At 36.6% G+C, this 24,056-nt stretch overlaps 2 protein-coding genes across 2 annotated transcripts in view; one reads left to right on the forward strand and one right to left on the reverse strand.

Moving 5' to 3' along the window:
- The first annotated feature begins 2,372 nt into the window (after nucleotides 1-2,372).
- Nucleotides 2,373-18,575, forward strand: LOC144450171 (programmed cell death 6-interacting protein-like). The gene is made up of 15 exons (XM_078140746.1): nucleotides 2,373-2,601; nucleotides 4,533-4,587; nucleotides 6,301-6,370; nucleotides 6,809-6,936; nucleotides 7,172-7,325; nucleotides 8,275-8,501; nucleotides 9,216-9,438; nucleotides 11,029-11,152; nucleotides 11,604-11,781; nucleotides 12,600-12,821; nucleotides 13,228-13,387; nucleotides 13,899-14,047; nucleotides 14,434-14,568; nucleotides 15,361-15,529; nucleotides 16,462-18,575. The coding sequence occupies exons 1-15, from the start codon at nucleotides 2,396-2,398 to the stop codon at nucleotides 16,770-16,772; spliced, it is 2,511 nt and encodes an 836-aa protein (XP_077996872.1). The 5' UTR covers nucleotides 2,373-2,395; the 3' UTR covers nucleotides 16,773-18,575.
- Nucleotides 18,576-23,296: 4,721 nt separating this feature from the next.
- Nucleotides 23,297-24,056, reverse strand: part of LOC144449927 (protein HEXIM1-like) — a 1,894-nt gene continuing 1,134 nt past the window's right edge. Inside the window, exon 1 of the mRNA XM_078140478.1 lies at nucleotides 23,297-24,056. This exon is cut by the window's right edge and continues 1,134 nt beyond it. Coding sequence (XP_077996604.1) covers nucleotides 23,959-24,056 — 98 coding nt within the window. The 3' untranslated portion in view covers nucleotides 23,297-23,958.

A 24,056-nucleotide genomic window follows, 5' to 3' on the forward strand; every position in this document is an offset into this window, starting at 1 on the left:
CCAGTGATCCTCGTGCTGGGGCCAGTTCAGTGATCCCCGTGCTGGGGACCAGTTCAGTGATCCCCGTGCAGGGGGCCAGTTCATTTTGGGCCGCATATGAGCCGAGTCCAGTGATTCTAAGCTGAGCCCGGTCCAGTGATCCTCGTGCTGGGGCCAGTTCAGTGATCCCCGTGCTGGGGGCCAGTTCAGTGATCCTCGTGCTTGGGGCCAGTTCATTTTGGGCCGCATATGAGCCGAGTCCAGTGATTCTACAAGCTGAGCCCGGTCCAGTGATCCCCGTTCTGGGGGGCCAATCCAGTGATCCCCGACATGGTGTTGAGCCATGTCCTCTGATCATATTATGTCGACAATTGAGATTCTCAGTGTTGGTGCAATCCTTGACTAAATTTCAGGGCAAACTTAACATTGTTCCAATTAAAGTTTATCATTGCACTGAACTCATACAGACTAGTTGATTGTTACTTTTTAAAAAACTTTTATATAATTATAAAGTTGTCGACAGTCGTTCGTGCCTAGGCTTTTTGCTACGTTTTTATCTAAAACTAAAGTCGTCGCCTTGCTCCGTGATCGATCCGGAGCAATACTATAATCACGTACTGATCAGTTCGTGTCTTCGGCAATCACAGTTCCTATCAGTACGCATTATCCAGTGCTACGGAGCGAGGCGACTACTTTGTTTTAGATGAAACGTAGCAAAAAGGCACGAACGACTGTCTACAGTCTATAAAGTTGATATATATAAATTACCCTAATGTCACTTAATATCAGTCCCGTTATGAAATTATTTGAATTTATATTTGCAACTGTTAGAGTTCTCATCTGTTTTTTAGAGAAAATATATGAGCGTGATCGGTTTCTATAAATGCTGTGAACATAACCCCTACGTACCTAAAAGCGCCGCGCCTCTCTGGTCAGTCGAGTCCCGGGAGTCAAGTGCATTTACACCTACCCTTACTTACGTTTGTAATTTTTAGTGTATATTCCATTTATGTATATTGTGTTGTATGACGAGTCAGATAAGGAGACTTGATAGCTACTGACGATATGACACTTTAATTAAACTGGTACATGTAATGCAATTCTATAGTCGATGTAGTACTGGCGTCCAGTACCGACCGCTAGGGGGCGGGCTTCAATATACAAGTCAACGTCAACGTAGCCCTGGACGCATGAGCACGACGTACATGTATGTGGAGTGGACTTATAGTTTGTAGAGTAATTTCCGACTGTTTGCTGTTATTGTTGTTGTTTTTGTCGTTAATATTTATTGTTATTTGTTTTCTTTATTCATAATGCACTTTCAAACAAACAAGTTAATGTTGACAGATTTATGGTTTTCTCAGTTAGAAATAATGGTTCATAAATCAACCAAATGGTTGAAAATATGTAATGTATATACATTTGTTTCTATGGAAACGAAACATTTTAGTAACTCAGAATAGACTAATATTGTAATTCTATAATATTTTGTTGCCATGGTAATAGATTAATCAGCCGTATGGTAAATATTTTTGTTGTTGTTTATACATTACCATGGTAACGTAATGATCAATGATTGACTTTCCCCACAGATAAAAATAAAAATGATCAAATTTAAACTTGTCTCCAAAGAACACTAACTTGTACAGTATCTTGTATTTGATTTTTTCCATGTAATGTTTTAAGGTGAAACAAAAGTAGATGAAATTATGAAAGAAAGCGGAAAGATGGTATATACACACATACCTGAGTTGCCCTATACATGTATATAAATAAATTGGCAGGATGATTTTTTCAGTCACGATGGCAGTTAGCGCCCTCATGCAGCAGATAGAAGAAAGACCATGACTTTCGTTTTTAGTCTGTTATCTACTTGTGCATCGTAAATGTAACGTGTGTAGTATGCATATGCCAGAGGGGTAAAAAAATGTATACATGTACATGTAATTTAAAAATTGTGTGTGTGTGTGTGTGTGTGTGTGTGTGTGTGTATGTGTGTGTGTGTGTGTGTGTGTGTATGTGAGTGTGTGTGTGTGTGTATGTATGTGTATGTGTGTGTATGTGTGTGTGTGTGTGTGTGTGCGTGCGCAATGTGTGTGGATGTATATATGTATATATGAGTGTATGTACAGAGCTCAAAATTAACAGTAGTCCTGTGCCCACAGACTAGCAATTCTTGTCATGGGGCTACCATAATTTTGCACCCTGATCATTGTGGGAGGTTTATTTTATTGGTAGCTCCAGACTAGGTATTACGATAACCACAGATAATCCCATAGTCCATTGCGTCTGAGCATGTTTAGTCTGGAATGCCAGTTCCCGGGATCGGATCCCGATATCATGACGTCATCGTCCGCGTGACTGGGACTCACCGTGACGTCACTGGGTCATAGATGTCTGACACAGCGCTATCAAAATGGCGACTTTCGTCAGTGTACCACAGAAATTCAGCACTGAGGTAGATTTAATTAAACCGTTAAAAACATTTATCGCTAACACCTATGGTACTGGAGATGGTGGGGAAGACTATGGACAAGCCGTGAAAGAACTCAACAAACTGCGGACAAATGCGTGCTGCAAAACCCTCGATAAACACGACAGTGCGCTGGAGTTAATTTGTCGGTAAGTTTTCAATCAACTTGGGAGTTACCACTGGAAACGCTGATCGCGGTATGTTATGAGTAGAATTTTGTCTTCGGAGAGAGTGCTCATCACATTATTGACAATTTCTATAGACAATGCGTGTTAGCATATCTACGAATTTGCTTATTTGCCCATAAATTACATAATGTAGACATGTCGAGGAAGGGAGATGTCACTGTCTTCAATCGGGTGAATTCCAGGAAATGTAACCTTACTTGTTTTATATGGCTTGTTGATTTTAAAATCCAGTTTAATTCTTAAATTTGTAATTCTTACAAAGCTCAGTACATCAAGGAAGGCACAGTTATTTAGATGTTCTCCAAATTTTCTAAGATCCACTGACACAAAACATGCTTCCCATCTCAGTACAAGTTAGCTACGTACCACGAATCGTAAATGACACTGTCTGGAACCGATCGAGTGTATCCAATTCTACTAAAATTCGGCATTCGGAAATAAATGAATTTTTTAATTCAAAATATGTTTTCATACTTTGCAAAAATATTCGGCTGATTTATGTGCTACAGAAATCTAGCGTATACTGAGATATCACAATTTTACATTATTTATTTTTCTCGTGCTGTGTGGCTGACGGTGAATCATAGTACAATGGACGAATACACTTGAAGAGAACTCGGCCAGTTGCAAGTCGGCCAGTAGGAACTCGATCGGCCAATTGCAAAGTCGGCCAACTCGGAGAACTGGGCCAACTGTAATACCTTAATTGTATTAATTATGTATTAATCGAAAATATCCAGAATCTGTCTTAATTTGTCACTTTTGGTGAAACTGTCTTTCCAGATTTCACGCAGATCAGCTTGACTTGTGTCTTGTCTCCATCAGCATTTTGCTATATCAACCAAACAATCTGAGTATACATATATTCAAATTAACCTCATAAAAGAAAAATAAATTATATGACTTACCTTCAAAACTGTGCTTGTTTATATGTGTAGTAAAACACAATATATTCATTACTGGCTGAGTTTTCTTATTAGCCGAGTTCTCTTGATACCCAATGTACTATATGTATTGGATACACTTGGTAGTAATACTTACTGGTCCTAAAGTCAGGCCCTTTCCACAGTACCACCAAGGTCTGCAAAACCCATATCCAGGCCGTAAAGGTCATATACCGTATGTAGTGACACGGAAACGTAATTTGAATGACATCATCACAGAAATTGGCACTGAAATTGCCCTTCAATGGTTGAAAATGAATATCATTTTATTATTCACTGCCCACAACACGAAAATGAGAGAGGTTTTATTTTCTTCGATGTCTTTGAAATGTGCTTATTTTAATATTTTAAACAGTCAAGAGAAATATTTGTATATTCTCAGTTCAGATGATAAACTTCCTTTTGCCAAATTCCTTTTAAATACATCTCGAAAGATATCCTCAGCAGACAAGTAATGTGTATTGTATTTTTGTCTTGTATTGTATTGTGTTTACTATACCATGCTTTCCACAGCATGTTGTTAAGTAATAAAATAAAGTAAAATAAAGTAATATTATTTTATTCATAAAAACATAAAAATAGTGAATAAATTAACAAAGCCAAATCACTGGGTGAATGGATGTCGATGAGCATGCCACTTGCCATATTTGGGCAAAGTGTGCCGGGGTGTGATATGGAAAATTATTGGCCCGGGTTCATATGAATTACACATATTATTGTATGTACTTCCTGAAACATACCAAATCATTACTAGTAACTCTGATATCAGTACATATAGCGTAACAGCCAGGTGTGCATTAATGATGCCATGAGGTACTTTTTGGGTGCCCAGAAAATTGCTATACGGGGCTTTGATTATGTAGAACAGTGCCTTCCCATTGTAGCCTGTTTTATGGTGCCAATTATGTTGTATTCAAATCTGAGTAATGTATATTATTATTATTTCAGATATTATGATCAGTTGGTGGCAATAGATGCTAAGTTACCAATTACAGAGAATCAGGTGGGTTTGATTTTTATCAACTTCAAAACAAAACACTCCTACATACGACTTCACAACAAAACACACTTAGACAAAGTCGACAAACTAAGATAGACACAAACTATAACTTGTTGTTACATGTGATAAATTACACCATAGGTGATAGCAGTGCCTTTGTTTTGAGGGTATAATCACCCTGTAATCAAGATAATTTGAACACTGGAAATCCCCTAAATGTACATTGAAAGATTATAGAAGTTAGACATAAAATAAAAAATTGTGTGGTTCCAATTACATTCAATTTTAAAATAGGTGGGGTAGGTAGATTTTTTATTTCATTTTATTTTATTTTTTTTCATGTGTGAGTGTCTAGTTCAGGTTTTCCGTTATTTTCCATACGGTCTCTGTGTTATTTATTTCTTCCCATCAGATGTACAGCCATTACAGATTGGAAGAATAGTTTTATATTGTCTTTTGAAGTTGATGTCAGTTTCCACATCCACTATTTCTGGCGAGACTTCACGATTTTCCAGATTTTATTATTTTTCTTGAATATGTAAAAAAAAGTTTTGGGTCGGCATTGGAAAACTAGGTGGGGTCAGGTAACTGGAACCAAACAACTTTTTTTATTTGGCCATATCTGAAACAGCTACATAATCATCGTTTAGTATTTGTATTTGTATAGTACAAAGTTCCAATAATTTACTATAGACTAGTCCAGTACGTATTTACTGGTACAATGGATCTAGACGTGAAATGACATCATTATAAAGTTATTACCATCAGTGTTACTATGGGAACAACACCTAGCAAAACTTCTGTTGCTAGGTAACTAAAATCAAGAACAGAAATGTATTCTTCATCATAATAATGATGGAAAAGATGAATAGATACACAGTATGATATCTGACATGTAACTTTGTAGTTTAGAAAAAAAATCAATTATTTAAGTCCTTAGGCCTAAAAAAAAAATTGTTATGTTCCGGTTACCCAACCCGACCTAGTTTTTCACTGCTGACCCTAAACCTTTTTTTGAGACATTTGTGTGTGTGTGTGTGTGAGAGAGAGAGAGAGAGAGAGAGAGAGAGAGAGAGAGAGAGAGAGAGAGAGAGAGAGAGAGAGAGAGAGAGAGAGAGAGAGAGAGAGAGAGAGAGAGAGAGAGAGAGAGAGAGAGAGAGAGAGAGAGAGAGAGAGAGAGAGAGAGAGAGAGAGAGAGAGAGAGAGAGAGAGAGAGAGAGAGAGAGAGAGAGAGAGAGAGAGAGAGAGAGAGAGAGAGAGAGAGAGAGAGAGAGAGAGAGAGAGAGAGAGAGAGAGAATAAATAAGGAAATTGCAAAAATTGCAAAAAATATGAAGTCTCATGAGAAATAATGGGTACGGAAACTGACATCAACTCAAAAAGACACTCTAAAACTATTCTTCCAATCTGTAATGGCTTTACATCTGATAGGAAGAAATAAAGAACACAGAGACCATTTGGAAAACAATGGAAAACCTGAACTAGACACTCACACATGAAAAAAAAATGATAAAATAAAAAAAAAATCTACCTACCCCACCTATTCTAAAATTGAGCGTAATTGGAACCACACAGTTTATTTTATTAAGCCTATCTTAGAAGGCCATAAACTCAGAAGTTATTTATTTATTTATTTTTTTGGATTGGTAATTTTTGGAACATCATGATTTATTGACATAACGATGAAAATTACTGTTTTATATATATTTTGTTACAGATTCGTATTTCTTTCACCTGGCAAGATGCCTTTGATAAAGGGTCATTTTTTGGAGGAGCAAAGAAACAGAGTAAGTCATAATTTATTATTAAACAGTTTGTCTTCTATTTTAATTACATATCATTCCGTTTGTCTGTTTTTTTGTCCATCCAACATGCAGTCAGGCACATGCACATACACACACATGCACACACACTCATACATTTGCCAATCAGCCAGCCATCCATCCATCCATCCGTTCATGTCTGTCTGTTCGTACATTCGTCTGTACGTACGAACGTACGTACATACATACATACATACATACATACATACATACATACATACAGACAGACAGACAGACAGACAGACAGACAGACAGACAGACACAGACAGACAGGCAGGCAGACATGTGTTTGTATGAATGAATGACTGTGTATACTGAGTGGTGCAGTTTACTTGAATTGAAGCATTTTATTGTTTAAGTCAGTTTGACCCATGTTTAATTTATATTTATATGTTTATCTAGGTATGTCATCTGCTGGATTTGAGAAGGCCTGTGTTTTATTTACCATTGGTGCATTGCAAAGTCAGATAGCGTGTATTCAAAACTTTGAGAGTGATGATGGTCTGAAAAAAGCAGCCAAACATTTCCAGGTATGTTACAACCTATACACCCCTATACTACTGTAATGTTTGGTATAATCCTATTGTATTCATAACTTGGCACTTGGCCAAACATTTCCAGGTAAGTTACAACCTATACACCCCTATACTACTGTAATGTTTGGTATAATCCTATTGTATTCATAACTTGGGACAAGTGTTTGTATACTTAAAGAACTATCCAGTATAAATAAAGATTATTATCATTATTTATTAAACGTACTAGGTGGCTGCTGGTATTTACGGACATCTGAAAGATCAGATTTATTCGTATGTACCACATCTCAAGACCCCTGACATGGAGCCTGATATGTTGGCCTGCCTATCAGCTATTATGTTAGCACAGGCTCAAGAAGTATTCTTTAAAAAGGCAGTTATGGGTAAGTAGTATACTGCCCTCTAGTGTCAAATTATTGAAATCAATACTTCAAAATGGTGTACAAATATTGATATTAGTATATCGCCCTCTAGTGGTATGTAAGGGTACCTAAAACATTAAACTGGGACCACAGGTCCGTGTACTACCATTAGTCGGATCAGTAGATGTTTACGGCATAATGTGTTAATTTGGGCAAATAGTGAGTTTGTTTTAGCAAGCTAATTATTAATGCAAAGCTGATAAACTCAGATAAGACATTGATATCAGGTAGGAAATAGAAAGAAAAAAACAGTGAGAAGAAACAATATTTAAAACTTTATTTGAAATACACAGAAAATAATATTAGAAATCCGGAAAATCGCGAAAATTGATTATTTGTCCTTTACCCTGTGCTGGGACCATGATCGCAGGTTGCAAAAATTGCCATCTCGTCTCAGTTTGCCAGTCTCAGATGACGAAAAAAAACCTGATCTTAGACTACTCCATCACAGATGGCAAAAAAATCTGTGTAGATGATGAAAAACCAGTCTCTGATGTTAGGTTGTTACTAGTACAGAACATTGTACATCCATGTATAGAGTTACAGATTGTTCATGACATGTCTTTGAAAAAGACAAAATCACAGACTATGGAAGTATAACTTTAACTTTTAGTTATACTTCCATGCACAGACATACCAATGAATAAAGTTATGGATGTATAAGTGAAAATAAATACGAATCAATTAGTATTGTAAACAATACTGTTACATTATTTGTAACCACAAATGATCAATTCATTGTTGCCCTGACCATTGTGGGAGGTTTATTTTATCGGTAGCTCCAGATTAGGTATTACGATAACCATTGATAATCCCATAGTCCTTTGCATCTGAGCATGCTCAGTTTGGATTGCAAGTTCCCTATTCTCAGTACAGTGCCCTCACTTGATAATAACCTATCTCAATGCAGACAAAATGAAGAGTGCAACTATTGCTAAGATTGCATACCAAGCCAGTGACAACTATGCCAGTGCTATGAGACTTAGTCAAGAGGCCAACGCCCGTGAAACGATTCCAAAAGATTTGTATTCGGTATTAGCGGCTAAAACTCCATATTTTCACGGTGAAGCAGAATTCCAACAATCTCTAGTTTGTAAAACTGCTAAGAATTTTGGTGAAGAATTGGCAAGACTACAGGTATGTGTATCTATCAATCAATCAATCAATCAATCAATCAATCAATCAATCAATCAATCAATCAATCAATCAATCAATCAATCAATCAACCCTTAGTCAGTCAGTCAGTAAACCAATGAACCAACCGGTCAGTCAGTCAGTCAGTCAGTCAGCCAGTCAGTCAGTCAGTCAGCCAGCCAGCCAGCCAGCCAGCCAGCCAGCCAGTCAGTCAGTCAGTCAGTCAGTCAGTCAGTCAGTCAGTCAGTCAGTCAGTCAGTCAGTCAGTCAGTCAGCCAGTCAGTCAGTCAGTCAGTCAGTCAGCCAGTCAGACAGTCAGTAAACCAACCAGCAAACCAGTTAGTCAGTCAGTCAATCAATCAATCAATCCAGTAAGCAAGCAGGCTGGCAGGCACTCGCCCACTCACCCACCCACCCAAATATTCAGAACATGTGACCGTATAGACCATGAACCTAATAAGGGGTCATAGGTGCCTGGAAGTTTGTAACATACCACCCTCCATCTCTGTACAAATGCAAATACCTTGAGTATGCCACACTTGTACTTACTTACATCAATGTGATGGAATTGTGTCATAGTACGGGTACTGTGTCTATGTAGCTACAAGACTTGTTATAAATGATGTGTACATATCTCCATAGCAAGCTAATATTAAACATATGGGTGCTGTGTCTACATAAAGACTTGTTATAAATGATTTGTATATACCTCCACAGCATGCCAGTGAATTAGTAGAAGCAGCTCACAATCGTGGTGGCATGTCAATCAATTTTAAAGACACCGCTGCTAAAATTAAACGTAACTATGACGATGCCAAGAAGGACAATGACTTCATTTACCATGAGAAAATTCCCAATCGTGATAGGTTGCAGGCCATAGGAAAAGCACCAATAGCAAAAGCTCTTCCATTGGGTTCACCAATGAGTGCCAAGTTTACAGGTAAGAAGGATTCAAAAAAACTTACAGCAGTTTTGTACATTTATAGCTACCGACATCAAAGCATTGACAAACGAAACCTGTTACAACTGCTGACATCAAAGCATTGACAAACGAAACCTGTTACAACTGCTGACATCAAAGCATTGACAAACGAAACCTGTTACAACTGCTGACATCAAAGCATTGACAAACGAAACCTGTTACAACTGCTGACATCAAAGCATTGACAAACGAAACCTGTTACAACTGCTGACATCAAAGCATTGACAAACGAAACCTGTTACAACTGCTGACATCAAAGCATTGACAAACGAAACCTGTTACAACTGCTGACATCAAAGCATTGACAAACGAAACCTGTTACAACTGCTGACATCAAAGCATTGACAAACAAAACCTGTTACAACTGCTGACATCAAAGCATTGACAAACAAAACCTGTTACAACTGCTGACATCAAAGCATTGACAAACGAAACCTGTTACAAACAGGGAAAGTAAACAACTGAATTGGATTAATAACACTTGGCATAACATGCTGGAAGTACAGAGACTTGTATTACATTCCATCATTTGACAAGAATAGTTTGCATGTTCACAAACAAATTTCCAGTTACCCTGGCATTTCATGTACACATTAAGAGACCGTAAGCAGTTCTTATCAAACCATGGTGTGTAACAAAATCTCTACTCATCCAGTGTTATTAATCCAATTTGTTTCGTCACTTTCCCTGTTTTGTAAGCGGTTCCATTCGTCTGTGGTCTGATGTCGGCAGTTGTAACAGGTTCCATTCATCCACAGTCTTGTGTCCTCAGTTGTACTGAGAGTTGATTGTTTTAATTTGGATACATAACACTTACCCCTGTCGCAATCAACACAAAAAGACGCAAAAGCGTAATACACTGTCCTGTTTGGAACTAGACCAGGGAATTAACAGTCCATAAATTATAGTATACCCCTGACAATGCCAACAAGACAAACATCGACAAAACTTAAGGATTTGCTTCCAAAAAGTGTTTTGACTCTGTAGAAATTATTTTCATTTGGAAAAATAGATAGCGTCTATATTGCTCAGATTCAACAGAGGTTTATTTTTCAATATGCTGTGTTGATTTTCAAATTGTGAAAGTACTTCGTTATTTTTTTTTGTCAATACAAGTATTCTTCTTGATACTTTATTGTATTGTACTGATATCTGGTAACAGAAATAAGGTTACTTTGATTTGATTTGATTTGGCAAAAAATATTCAGGAAACCACAAAACAAAAATGGAAATAATACTACAGCTTTCACAAACAATCAAATACAGCACAGAATACCTTTGCCGAGGATAACACAAAAATTTTTTTAAAAAGTTTTAACACAAAAAAAGTTTTAACAACTTATTTCCATTGTGGTCCTTATTTCCATTGTGGTCAATAATGTTATTATTATTAATTTGTTGAAGAGAAAAAGGGACAAGACTGCCAACCTAGAAGGGAGATATCGATTAGAATTGGAGTATTTGAAGGCTGAAAGTAAAAAATAAAATAAAAAATTATTATTATTATTATTATTTTATAACTTTTTTTTATTTATATTTTTTCCCCAGATTTGTTTGAGAACCTGGTACCATTATCAGTTCACCAAGCTGTGACAGCGTTTGATAATAGGAAAGCTGAAATTGTGAATAGAGAAGTTGGTAGACTACGAGATAAGACACAATTTATGAATGGGTAAGTAATTTATGATATTTTCATTCAAAGCACTTCTGAGCTGTTAAAGGGGAGTTGACGCTTTTCAATCTTTACTACATATTTTAAATAGTATTTACTGAAGCACACTTAACCATCACTTGTAATTGACTGAACTCAAACCTGGTATTTAGATATAACATAAACTATCTAATGATGTCATTTATATAATTAGTATACCGCCCTCTAGTGTCTACTTACTAATGTATACTTAACCACCACTTGCAATTGACTGAACTCAAACCTGGTATTTAAGATCTACCCTGTCTGTTTTTGAAAGTATAATAAAGATTATGTGATCAATAAAGATTATTTTTATGAACCTAGCCTAAAATCAACTTGAAATTTGTCAGAAAATTCAAGAAAAATAAGACTTTTTGAATTTGTTGTATGTGTGGTCACTGTGTTCTTTATCTGTGCATTTATCTTGCAGTGTGCTTACAACACTGAATCTACCAGCTGCTATAGAAGATATCGGTGGCAATGTTGTACCGCCCTCAGTGTTGGAAAAGGCTAGAACTTTACAGGAGCAAGGTGGCCTGGAGTCTCTGCAAAGATCCATGAGTGACATGCCAGAATCACTGACAAGAAACAAAGAAATCCTAGAGGAGGTAGGGAAACAAATAGTTATAGCACCCTCTAGTGTCAGTAGATTGTAGCACCATATGGTGGATTAGTTTATAGGTAATATAGCTAAATATTAAAATAGCAGGTACATATGGAAAATGTAGGTTATAATATCTAAGCGGGAGGCCAATGGCGCCCTCTAGTGGTAGAAACCTGTAGCTAGCACCATATGGTGGATTAGTTTACAGGTATTAAATGCAGTAGTCTCTATTCAGATGCAGATTGTATGTTGTCATATTCCTAAAAAACCTTCTGAAATATGTTTTATTTAAATACTAGTTGTGTGCAAATACATAACCTTTAACATACAATATAGTCAACATAGTGCATGCACATACTGAACTTGTGCTACTAACGTATGCGTATGAGGGAGACTAATGATGTCTAACAATGGTTATGTAAATTTAATGCAACAATAGCCCATAGCAACAGCCCATGGCAACAGCCCATAGCAACAGTCATAGCAACAGCCCATAGCAACAGCCCATGGCAACAGTCATAGCAACAGCCCATAGCAACAGCCCATGGCAACAGTCATAGCAACAGCCCATGGCAACAGCCAATGATGATGTATATACCTTTTGAACAAATGTGCTACAACGCCATTAGCACTATTTTTCGAGACGAATAAATCCTATTGTTAGTCAAATTAATTTTATATGAAATATTTTGATTTTTCAAGTAGGAAACTATGATAAAATTGTTTTTTAATTATTAAAAATCTAAGATAAATACCCAGTCCTCATCCACTTTAATAAAATTATGATATCATATTTTAATAATTTTAATTATTATATGACAGGCTGTACGAATGATGGACGAAGAACAGAAATCAGACGATCAAATGAGAGAACAGTTCAAAGAAAGATGGACACGTCTAGAGTCGGCTAAGTTGACGGAACCGCTACGTGCAGAGGCGGCCAAATACAAAGGAATTATTGACAACGCGATTCAGGCGGATCATGTCGTTAAAGATAAATTTGAGACTCATAGGGATGCTATAATACTACTCAGCAAATCAGAAGTAAGTAAAATTTACTCATTTAATGAAACTTAAGGGGTCCTACAGCAGAGGCGTCCAAATACAAAGAAATCATAGACTGCAATTCGGGCAGATCGTATCATTAAAGATAAATTTGAGATTCTTAGGGAGGCTATAGTACTACTCAGCAAATCAGAAGTAATATTTACTCTTTTAATGAAAGTTAAGGGGTCCTACAGCCTAAATGCTAGACAATACTGCAGTGAATAAACTAAATTATCAGTAATCTGGGGGTACTTATTGGTTTATTTATGTTACACTAGGGAGACTTAGCCAAGGCTATTACAATAGCTGGTCCAACAACCACAGCACAAGGTAGTGCTGCAGTAAATGAACTCAATTATCAGTGACCTAGGGGTACTTACTATTGCATTTTCTGTTACACTAGAGGGACTTGGCCAAGGCTCTCCCAACAGCTGGTCCTACAGCCACAGCCCAAGGCAGTGCTGCAGTAAATGAACTCACCAAACTTATGGAACAAGTACAGACTATCAAAGCTGAAAGAGATGTCATTGAACAGGAACTTAAGGATACCACAGTTGATATGAGTAAGTTAATGAACAGTAACTTAAGGATTCCAAAGTGAATAAGCGGTAATATGAGTTAGTTAATGAACATTAACTTAAGGATACCACAGTTGACAACAATCTGTTAATGAACAGTAACTTAAGGATACCACAGTTGACAACAATGTTAATGAACAGAAACTTAAGGAAACCACAGTTGACAACAATCTGTTAATGAATAGTAACTTAAGGATACCACAGCTGAGATCCCTAAGTTATGGAACAGAGTACATGGAAGAATAAATTTAATAAAAAAGTTATTAAGTTATAGTATATCAAAATTGATAAAGTTAGTGAGAATCAAATTAAATTTAAAAAACTCCTCGTCGGAACTATTTCTTTGTAAATGTCTATTTGTGATTTTAAAACATGTCTGCAAAAAAGCGGTCAAAATTATGAACCTAAGTTCATACCTTAGTAGGTTTTTTTCAAGGAATTTCATTTTGTAAACATACAAACTTAATTTTCACTTTTTTGTCTCCCTGGTTTCTAGAAACTAAGTTCTTGGCAGCACTTGTAGCTGACGGTGCAATAGATGAAGAAAATATGTCTGGTCAACAACTTGATGAGGCATATGGTGCACTGATAGACCAAGTTAATAGCAGTCTGGAGAGTCAAGATACATTACTAGCAAATGTAGAGGTAAAGTATTACTATGGCAACATTAGTTTCAATAAGGTTATATTACAGTGGTAAGATCAGTTTCGACAATTTGGTATGACTGTTTTTGAAATCACCTTGAACAAGCTGGTAGAACTCTGGCATGATAACTATCAACAACCTGGTACATAAGCAAACTAAAACTATTGTTCCCAGACATGATGGCTGGAGGGGATGGGGTGGAGGGTGGGTGGGGGTCAGTTATATCTGACATGGCATAATTTATTCACCACAGTGCCCTCTAGTGGTGAACAGTAACTACCATAATAGTTTGTCATCTATCACATTGCCAAAATGTAGATATTAAAAAGAGTGATTTGGTTGTGTATCAGTGAACATTATTCTAATGATATTTTGTATATTTACAGAGGGCAAACATGCAATTCTGTCAGGAGAAGGCTACAAATAAAGGAGCCACAGAGAGAGAACAAATATTACGTAAATTAGCCGGTGGACATGATGCGTATATGGAGTTACAGGCTAATCTGAGAGAAGGGTCTAAGGTAGAAGAAATGTGTACTTGATTTGATTTGATTTGAAATGAATAGCCCCATCTAGACGGCACTAAAAATCCTACCTGAGGTAGGATTTAGGATAGTTTGAAGCCCGTGTAGACACAAACACATCCTGAAACTGTCCTGACTTAGGATACCTTCGAGAGGTTTCCTGAAACCCTCCTGACTTCATCCTATGTACTGTCAGGACGGAACGCGTGACATCTACGCTGTAACCTTCCTACATACGTGTAGACACAAATCTATCCTACCTCAGGTAGGACTTGGGGACTGCCTCAGGTAGGACAACATACGTGTAGATGGGGCTAATGTCTCTACGTCTCTATTGTGATTGACTGATTTGATTTGATTTGATATCTCTGCAGATCAGTTGTGATTTGCTGTGAGATGATCTCTTGATCAGATTTGATTTGATGATCTCTTGATCAAATTTGATTTTATATCTGTACAGATGAATAGGCCATTCCAGACTGCAAACAGGAAATTGAGAATACAGCGCCCTCGCTCAGATTGGGGGTATCATCACCTCATAGTACCGTTTCTTAAGAGCTTTGTCCCTTAGTATTCTGTAGAAGTGTAAATCAGGGATATTTTCATAATGTTCAGACATCAAGGAAAGCAGCAGTGCTCTATGATTAACCAAGTAACCTATACCATGTATACCCCCAAGGTACGCACAGACAGGAAGTAGAGCGCCACCATTTGGCAAATTTTGGAAAGGCCTATTATGATTGGTTGTTGGATGATCAGCTGACCTAATTTGATTTGATTTGGTTTCAGTTCTACAATGATCTGACTCCACTGTTGTTAAGATTTCAAAGTAAAGTGGCAGACTTAGTATTTGCTAGGAAAACAGAGAAAGAGGAGTTAATGAAAGATCTACAACAAAACATTGTAAATAGACCTACAGGACCTACACCTGCAGCACCAGCACATCATGGTGGTCAAGGTAATAGTGTGTCTGTCTGTCTGTGTATGTGTGTCTCTGTGTGTATCAGTGTGTGTATGTGTCTCTCTATCTGTGTCTGTCAGTTTTGAAGACATGTAAACAGACCTACAGGACCTACACGTACACCTGCAGCATTATGAGCACATCACAAGAAATGTTTCTAAATCTTGATTCTGAATTGTGACTGATTCTACATTAGATCTGTGTGTCTGTGTGTATGTGTATGTGTATGTGTGTGTATGTGTGTATGTATGTATGTATGTATGTATGTATGTATGTATGTATGTATGTATGAATGTATGTGTACGTGTGTATGTATGGGTATATGTGTGCGCGTGTGTATGTATGTGTGTGTGTGTGTGTGTGTGTGTGTGTGTGCGTTTGTACATGTGTAGATGTTTCAGTGTATGTATATGTAAACTGACTTACAGGTGCAATGCCTACAGCTCCACATCACTGTGGCTTAATTAGTTATGAATCTACACTTTGTTATCTATGCAATGAATTGTGTGTTTATATCATGAATGTGTGTCTGTATGTGTTAAAAAGGCTACAGCTTGGATATGTGTGTATGTGTATGTGCGTCTGCACATTTGTATATCTGTGTGTGTCTGTGTCTACTTGTGTGTGTATGTATGTACGTACGTACATACGTATGTATGTATGTGTATGTGTGAGTCTGTGTCTTCCTGTGTGTGTGTCTGTGTATCTGTGTCTGTGTATCTATGTATGTGTCTGCCTGTGTATGTGTCTGTATGTGTATGTGTGTCTGTGTGTATGTGTGTCTGTGTATGTGTGTGCATGTGACTCATAGTCAGTGAATAGTCACCCATCCAATTGATGCTAACATTACCTGACAATGATATCACATGTCTACTGCAGCCCATCAACTGACAGATAAACTAATGATTCTATTATGATATTTATTTCAGGTACAAGTCGTCAACCTCCACCACGGCCTCCACCACCACAGACTACAGTGCAACCACAGACTGCAGCGCCACCACAGGCAGCAGGAGCATCTGCCCCTCCAGCGTATGCACCGACCTACTCCCCATATCCAGCGTACCAGGGCTATACGCCTCCGCCAATGCCAACCGGTTATAATCCATATGCGACGTACCCCCCACCACATCATCATCAACAACAACAACAACAACAACAACCACCTTATCCTACTCAGCCAGCATATGGCCAACCACAGTATCCCCCTCAACCTGGCTATCCTTACCCTAGACAATAAATTACAAACAAGCAAACAATATGGCTGACATTTATAGATAACAAGTTACAAACAAGCAAACAATATGGCCGACATTTATAGATAACAAGTTACAAACAAGCAAACAATATGGCCGACATCTCTAGATAACAAATTACAAACAAGCAAACAATATTACTGATATCAAGTTACATTGCTATAGTTACAAGTAAAATTGCCATAGCAACAATAATCAGTGATACCATAGTGACAGCAATCAATGGGTCTTTTGTAGCAGGTGGTGTTGCTGTAGTGATTGTAAATGTTGTCGCTATGGTTACAGGAATTGAATTTACTGTAATTAATCAGGAAATTCGATTATAGCTCTGTCTTTTAAGAATTCTTATTTGACAATTTTTTTTAGTGATTGGATTAAAATTAGCATCGTTGATAAAATTCAAAATGAAAGCAAAAGTGAAAATTTAAAACTAGATAGAATACTTGCGTTACAATAATCTTACTATCCCTCACAGAAAAAATACAGTTTCTTCTACAGAACATAAAAAAAAACCAATACAATGAAATAATTGTAGTATTAGAGAGATGAAGTAATTTATTAAGTAGAGTTTGACATCAAATACTTTAGGACAATGCTAAAACAGAAACCAACATTAAATAGTAAGGAGTTTAGGCCTTGTGATTTTGTTATGTTTACATTTACCCTGTTTGATGTTTTTTTTTTATTTGCTACCTAGGACTTCAATATAATATATCTTTAATCATGCAATGTTATAAAAACCTTTTAAAATATACTTTGTTTTCAAAGTTTCATTTTTTTTTACCCAAACCAATAGTTTCATAGTGAGTCTACTTTAGATGACCATGTGGGACTAGATCATACCATATAAGGATTGCATAATTTACATAAGAATGCATATATATCTGTACTAAGCCTTGATTGGCTGATTTATATGTTTAATTTGCATAACATTGTGAATAATGATTGGTTGATTGATATGCATAATTTGCATAAAATTGATCGAAATAAAGTTATTCTTTCATATATGCATATTTTTGCATAAATAATACTTGTAATAAACAGTGATTGGTTGATTTATATGCATAATTTGCATAACAATTACCATGTGTCTGTCTGAAGAAAATCAGGTTATCGTTCGGATTTATTGTCAAAAATTACACCAAATTTGAATTGTTTTATCTGTCATAACCATGGTAACACATCTATCAGAAATACACATAGAAAATCTGAAATCATTTCAATTATGATTTATGCATTGTACCATGGTAACACTTTGAAACACAAACAATTTTAATGTTGAAAAATTATGATTTTCTTAGAAATAGTGGTGCATAAATCAAACGAAAATAGTTGAAATTATGTAATGTTTATTTCTATGGTAACGAAACATCGTAGTAATTCAGAATAGTCTACTATTGTAATTCTATAATATTTTGTTGCCATGGTAATAGATTAATCATTCATGGTAACCCTTTTAGGTGTTCTCTGATATGCATTACCATGGTAACGTAATGATCAATGATTGACTGCTTGCAGATCAAAACGTGAAATAAAAATGATAAAATTTAAATTTGCCTCCAATGAACACTCTTGTATTTGATTTTTTTCCATGTAATGTTTTGTGATAAAAAAAAACGAGTTGCCCTAAATAATAAATTTACAGAATTTTTTAGTCACGATTGCAGTAGCGCCCCCACGTGGCAGACAGAAGAAAGACCATGACTTTCGTTTTTAGCCTGTTAATCTACATTTTTTGAGACAAGTCCATCTTGTGCGTTATAAATGTGTATGTATGCATACACAAGAGATGTAAAAAATATATATACATGAACATGTAATTTGAAGTGTGTGTATGTGTGTGTTATCATGAATGTATGTACATGTATGGATGGATGGATGGATGGATGAATGGATGGATGGATGTATGTATGTATGTATGTATGTATGTATGTATGTATATATGTATGTGTGTGTATGTATGTATGTATGTATGTGTGTGTATGTATGTATGTATGTATGTATGTATGTGTGTATGTATGTATGTGTGTATGTATGTATGTATGTATGTGTGTGTATGTATGTATGTATGTATGTATGTATGTATATGTATGTATATGTGTGTATGTATGTATGTATGTATGTGTGTATGTATGTATGTATGTATGTATGTGTGTGTATGTATGTATGTATGTATGTATGTATGTATGTATATGTATGTATATGTGTGTATGTGTATGTATGCATATGTTAACCTAGGATTGAAATATAGTACTTTTAATGTCATTGAAGACATACGTCAATGAAATAGCTTTATCAAGGGGTCAGTCAATTTTAACATCAACTCAACTTGTGTACTTTCAATACCAAATCAAAACTGCAATGTTTTCTGCTCAGTTTCCCTCTTACCTGCATAAAAAAATCACAAACTTAGAAATCTGAATAAAGGCCATTCTACATGTTCTGACATGATGCAGTCAAACCTTGAATCCAGGTCAAAGGTCAAACTTGTTTTTCACTTGACATTGTGACCCAAACCCAGGTTTGACATCAAACATACAAGGTCAAAGGTCACTAATATATATGTGACTTCATCTCTGATTGATTTATTTTCATCACAGTGATGTCAGGGATACAAAATTTTTTTCCAAAGTTTGCATATGATCAGAGATCATAGGTAGAAACCGTTGAGATATACCGTTAGCAGGTTGTACCTCCTAGCCCTATAGCCTGTACATATTCTCCTGTTTGCAGTGCTGTTGAGATACATCATTGGAGGTATGACCAGCTAATGATGTATTATTATCTAGTTAATTCACAGTGCCATAAACAGACTATATCTAAAATTGGATCTCAGGATGGGCACACCTCCAGAGGTACTACCCCCCCCCCACCCCCATCCACACACAGACCCCACCCACCACCCTTTGGATCATTAGTACCTAGTTACTCCAACTCAAAATTCTTTTATTATACAATTGTAATTCAATTAATTTTATCTGAAACAGTTTACAATACATTAAATGTATACATAGTGATAATCAGGCCATTTTTCTTCCAACTATCTACACGTACACCGCCGCCAAGGAAGTAGGCCAGACATGAATAACTTGACTGTAGTATTTTATCAATGACTGAGTCACACGAGTGAAAACATTCCTTTACTGTAAATTATCCAGAAATTGTTCTTGTTTTTGTCACGAGTTGGGCATGGCATTGGTGCAACAACAATTTGACCTATGACCTCTCCTCAGTATCAATTTAACCTTTAACCTTTTACACTGTATTCAGAATTTGTTTAACCAATTAACAAATCTTGTTGACACAGTGGTCCCTTTTTAGGTTTTTTCTTTCTTCTTTTTTTTGTCACTGTGCAAATAAAGAATTATTTTATACTTGTAAAAGGTATGTGTGATAATACACAACAACTGCAATTAAGTGGAATATGTTGATGCATCCTGTAATAACTAGATTGATGTTTTTTGTAATAATGTTTTTTTTTTCTGACCTACTTATATTTATGTGTATGAATACAGCTAACTCAAGAATTGAACTGTTATACAATGTTTACACATGGACATCAAGCCTGTGTACAGTGTCTGTACACTGTACACAGGTTTGATGTAACATCAAAAACTAGTAGACAGGTAACAGCTAATAGATGGATTTCACTGTTACAATGTTTACATATGGACATCAAGGCAGTGTATATACTATCATCAATGCCATGTAGACTGGTAATAGTCAACAAGAAATGAAGTTAGTGTTTACATATGGACATCAAGGCAGTTTACACAGATAGTGAATCTCACTGTCTGAAGCAGTATTCTGCCTTAATTTGCATAATAATCTACGTATCAATAAGTCATTTACAAATTGATCACAGTTTTTTTGTTAGGGTAGTATGGAGGTAAAATCTACCCAAGTTTCCCACACATTTTACCAGGATTCCCACCAAAACTGTAGTAAAATGAATTGGAAACTATACCAGTTTTATGATATTCCCCCTTTCTGTTACCCAATCGCATAATGACGATCACCATATAAATATGCATGTCTTCAAGACTGGAACAAACTCTGACATGTTTATTTGAACACATACACACATGTATATTGAGGATTAGTCATTTCTCTTCATGTGAAAGTATTACTATGATTTTGTCATTCAAAGATTACTAAAGCTCTAAACCTTAACCAAAATCAAGGATGGTAGCACACTGTACTTTTGAAGCACGGTAGAAACCTGTCAGGCATAATGGCCTCCCCTAGGTGACAAGAAAGCTGTTAGACCTATGCTTTTATAGTGGATCATGGCAGACACCTGTCAGGCACATCGTCGTAAACCACAGCCTCTTTTACGACACCATCACAGTGTCACAGAAGAAATAACAGCTCTGGTTTGCGAGAATGGTCTGGATGACAAGGATGGTGGTGGTACTGTGCTTTCTTTGCAGTGCAAATGTGGAGAACAGTGACTGAAACCTGCCACATAAAATGGTCTAGTGGCAAGGAATGTGTTAATAGTACTCTACAGTGGGGAGAACACAGTATGACAGAAACCTGTCGAGAGGTGGCCTGGCTGGGTGGCAAGAAATGTTAGCACCATGCTTTCTCTACAGTAAGGAGAACCTGTGACAGCATTTAGTTTGGGACTGTATGACCAGTGTACCCTCTAAGCCAATTTGATGTGCCACTGATGTACACAATTTCTAGTGACACACCAACATTTGATGTTCCCCTATCTCTTACTATGTGGTGAGTGTGCCCTCTGAGCCAATCTGACGTACCACTGATGCACACAATTTCTAGTGATGCACCAAAATTTGGTGTTCTCCTATCTCCTACTATGTGGTGAGTGTACCCTCTGAGCCAATCTGACGTACCACTGATGCACACAATTTCTAGTGATGCACCAAAATTTGGTGTTCCCCTATCTCTTACTATGTGGCGAGTGTGCCCTCTAAGCCAATTTGACATGCCACTGACGCACACAATTTCTGAATTTCTGACCTGCAGCAACAAAAGTTGGCTATCATTGGAGGGCACACTGTATATGACATAGCATATATAGTTTTTATATCCATCAATCTTTCCAGTGGCATGGGGGTTCCAGCTGAGATTAACCACAAAGCTAGAGGGCATTCAGAAATATCACTGGATGGTAGATGTGTTGACTAATACTCATGAAGAAATCACAACACATAAATTATGCAATTTGTTATCTTAGGATTTTTTCCCCAATCTTTCTTCAACTGTAGTACAGAAATTACTATCAAACCAGAGACTAGAGAGTTTCAATTTTTCCCCCAATCTTTCTTCAACAACTGTATAACAGAAATTACTACCAAACCAGACTAGAGAGTTTCAATTTTTCCCCCAATCTTTCTTCAACAGCTGTAGTACAGAAATTACTATCAAACCAGAGACTAGAGAGTTTCAATTTTTTCCCCAATCTTTCAACTGTTCAACAGCCATTAATACCAAACAAGATAGACTAGAGTTTCAATTTGGCAGCAGTTTTTACATCTCATGTTTTTGTTACAAATATAATTAGGCAGCAGTTTTTACATTCTCATTGGAACTGTAATAACATACTCCTACTTTTAATATCATAAACAATTTCTGATAAGACCTAACGAAAAAAAATTGTGCGATTCCAGTTACGCTCAATTTTAGAATAGGTGGGGTACACAGATTTTTTTTCTCTGTGTGAGTGTCTAGTTCAGGTTTTCCATTGTTTTGCAAATGGTCTCTGTGTTATTGGTTTCTTCCTATCAGATGTACAACCATTACAGATTGGAAGAATAGTTTTATATTGTCTTTTTAAGTTGATGTCAGTTTCCACATCCACTATTTCTTGCAAGACTTCACAATTTTATCATTTTTATCATTTTTTTCTCAAACACATTATAGTTTAGGGTCGGCATTGAAAAGCTGGGTGGGGTCGGGTAACCGGAACCAAACAATTATTTTTTTAGGCCTCAGTATAGTTCATAATACATATATTTAAACATGGCTATAATGTTATGGGGAAACCTAGAAAGGAGAGAAGTGTTGGACTGTTGAGGCCTGCATATTTATAAATAATGTGACAATAGCCTAGGGGACACAGTGGCTCTTACCTTTTTTCAGGGAGGACAAAGAGTTACAAGCGGGTTCGGCTTACTCATATACTTTTGAATGGCATATTTCATTCACAAACTTCTTTTTCAAGGCTTACAATAGAGTGAACACTTAAGGCTGGCTATCAGATTGGTGTGGCCAGACAGTCAGGAATAATTTAGTTTTGTGGCCAACATATGGTACACATACACAATGAACTGTCCCCCCCCCCTCCCATTTATATATACACATGATAAAGTGCTTCACATATATACTCGGACCCCCCCCCCCCCCCAATGAAATCCAGTCACAAGAGTCCCCAGGACAGACTGTGGTAACCCCCCCCCCCCATAGATTTCCTGTGTAAACAGTAGGGCCCCAAGAGTGCTTAAGAGTCATGATTTTGACCTTTGACCTCAATAATTCATAACAAATTGCCATACTTCGTCTAGGCAATGATATTCCATAATTTTATTACATAATATTGGCAACACTGACACTATATTGTGGAAGTAGCAGTTTAATTTAATGTTACTTTGGGTAAAAAAGCCAGATGTGAACACGGCATATCATTTCAAAGTTCATTATTAAATAGTTTGGCAGAGTTGTGTCAGCCATATTAAAAATACAAATCGAGTTTCTTGATTTTTTGCGTTGCATATGAACAACAATTTTCCCATAATTCTTAACTTACAAAATAATTCATTTTTGTATTTTTGCATTTTCTTGAATTCTTTTTTGTTATGCAGAGTATCACAACTGACTTCTTTGACCCCTGAATAAAATGAAATGTCGAGATTTTGATGTTGAAATTCGTACAAGTTGTTGGGGACAGACAATGTATCGTTCACGTTATGCTACACACGTACGTACACTCGACCAACGAGTTCTTTTATCTTAAAATAAACAAACACAACTAATTAGCATATTTCAGGGGACCACGACCGTCCCACTCAGCACACCATAAATATGATCACCGGCTGTACGATTTGGAAAAAAACTGTCAAAATTTTACATCCTTTCAAAAAAAAATGAGCACAATTTTGTTTATAATAACAAAATTCGGAAAGAAACAAACCCCTTAACGTCTCACGTGGGTTTTAACATTCCGTTCTCCTTTTTTAGTTTTGCATTTTCTTCTCGTAAACATGATATGCATTTTTTCTGTTCTACGATAGTTCTCTCCT

The sequence above is a fragment of the Glandiceps talaboti genome, chromosome 19 (assembly GCF_964340395.1).
Source record: "Glandiceps talaboti chromosome 19, keGlaTala1.1, whole genome shotgun sequence".
Classification (NCBI taxonomy): Eukaryota; Metazoa; Hemichordata; class Enteropneusta; family Spengelidae; genus Glandiceps; species Glandiceps talaboti.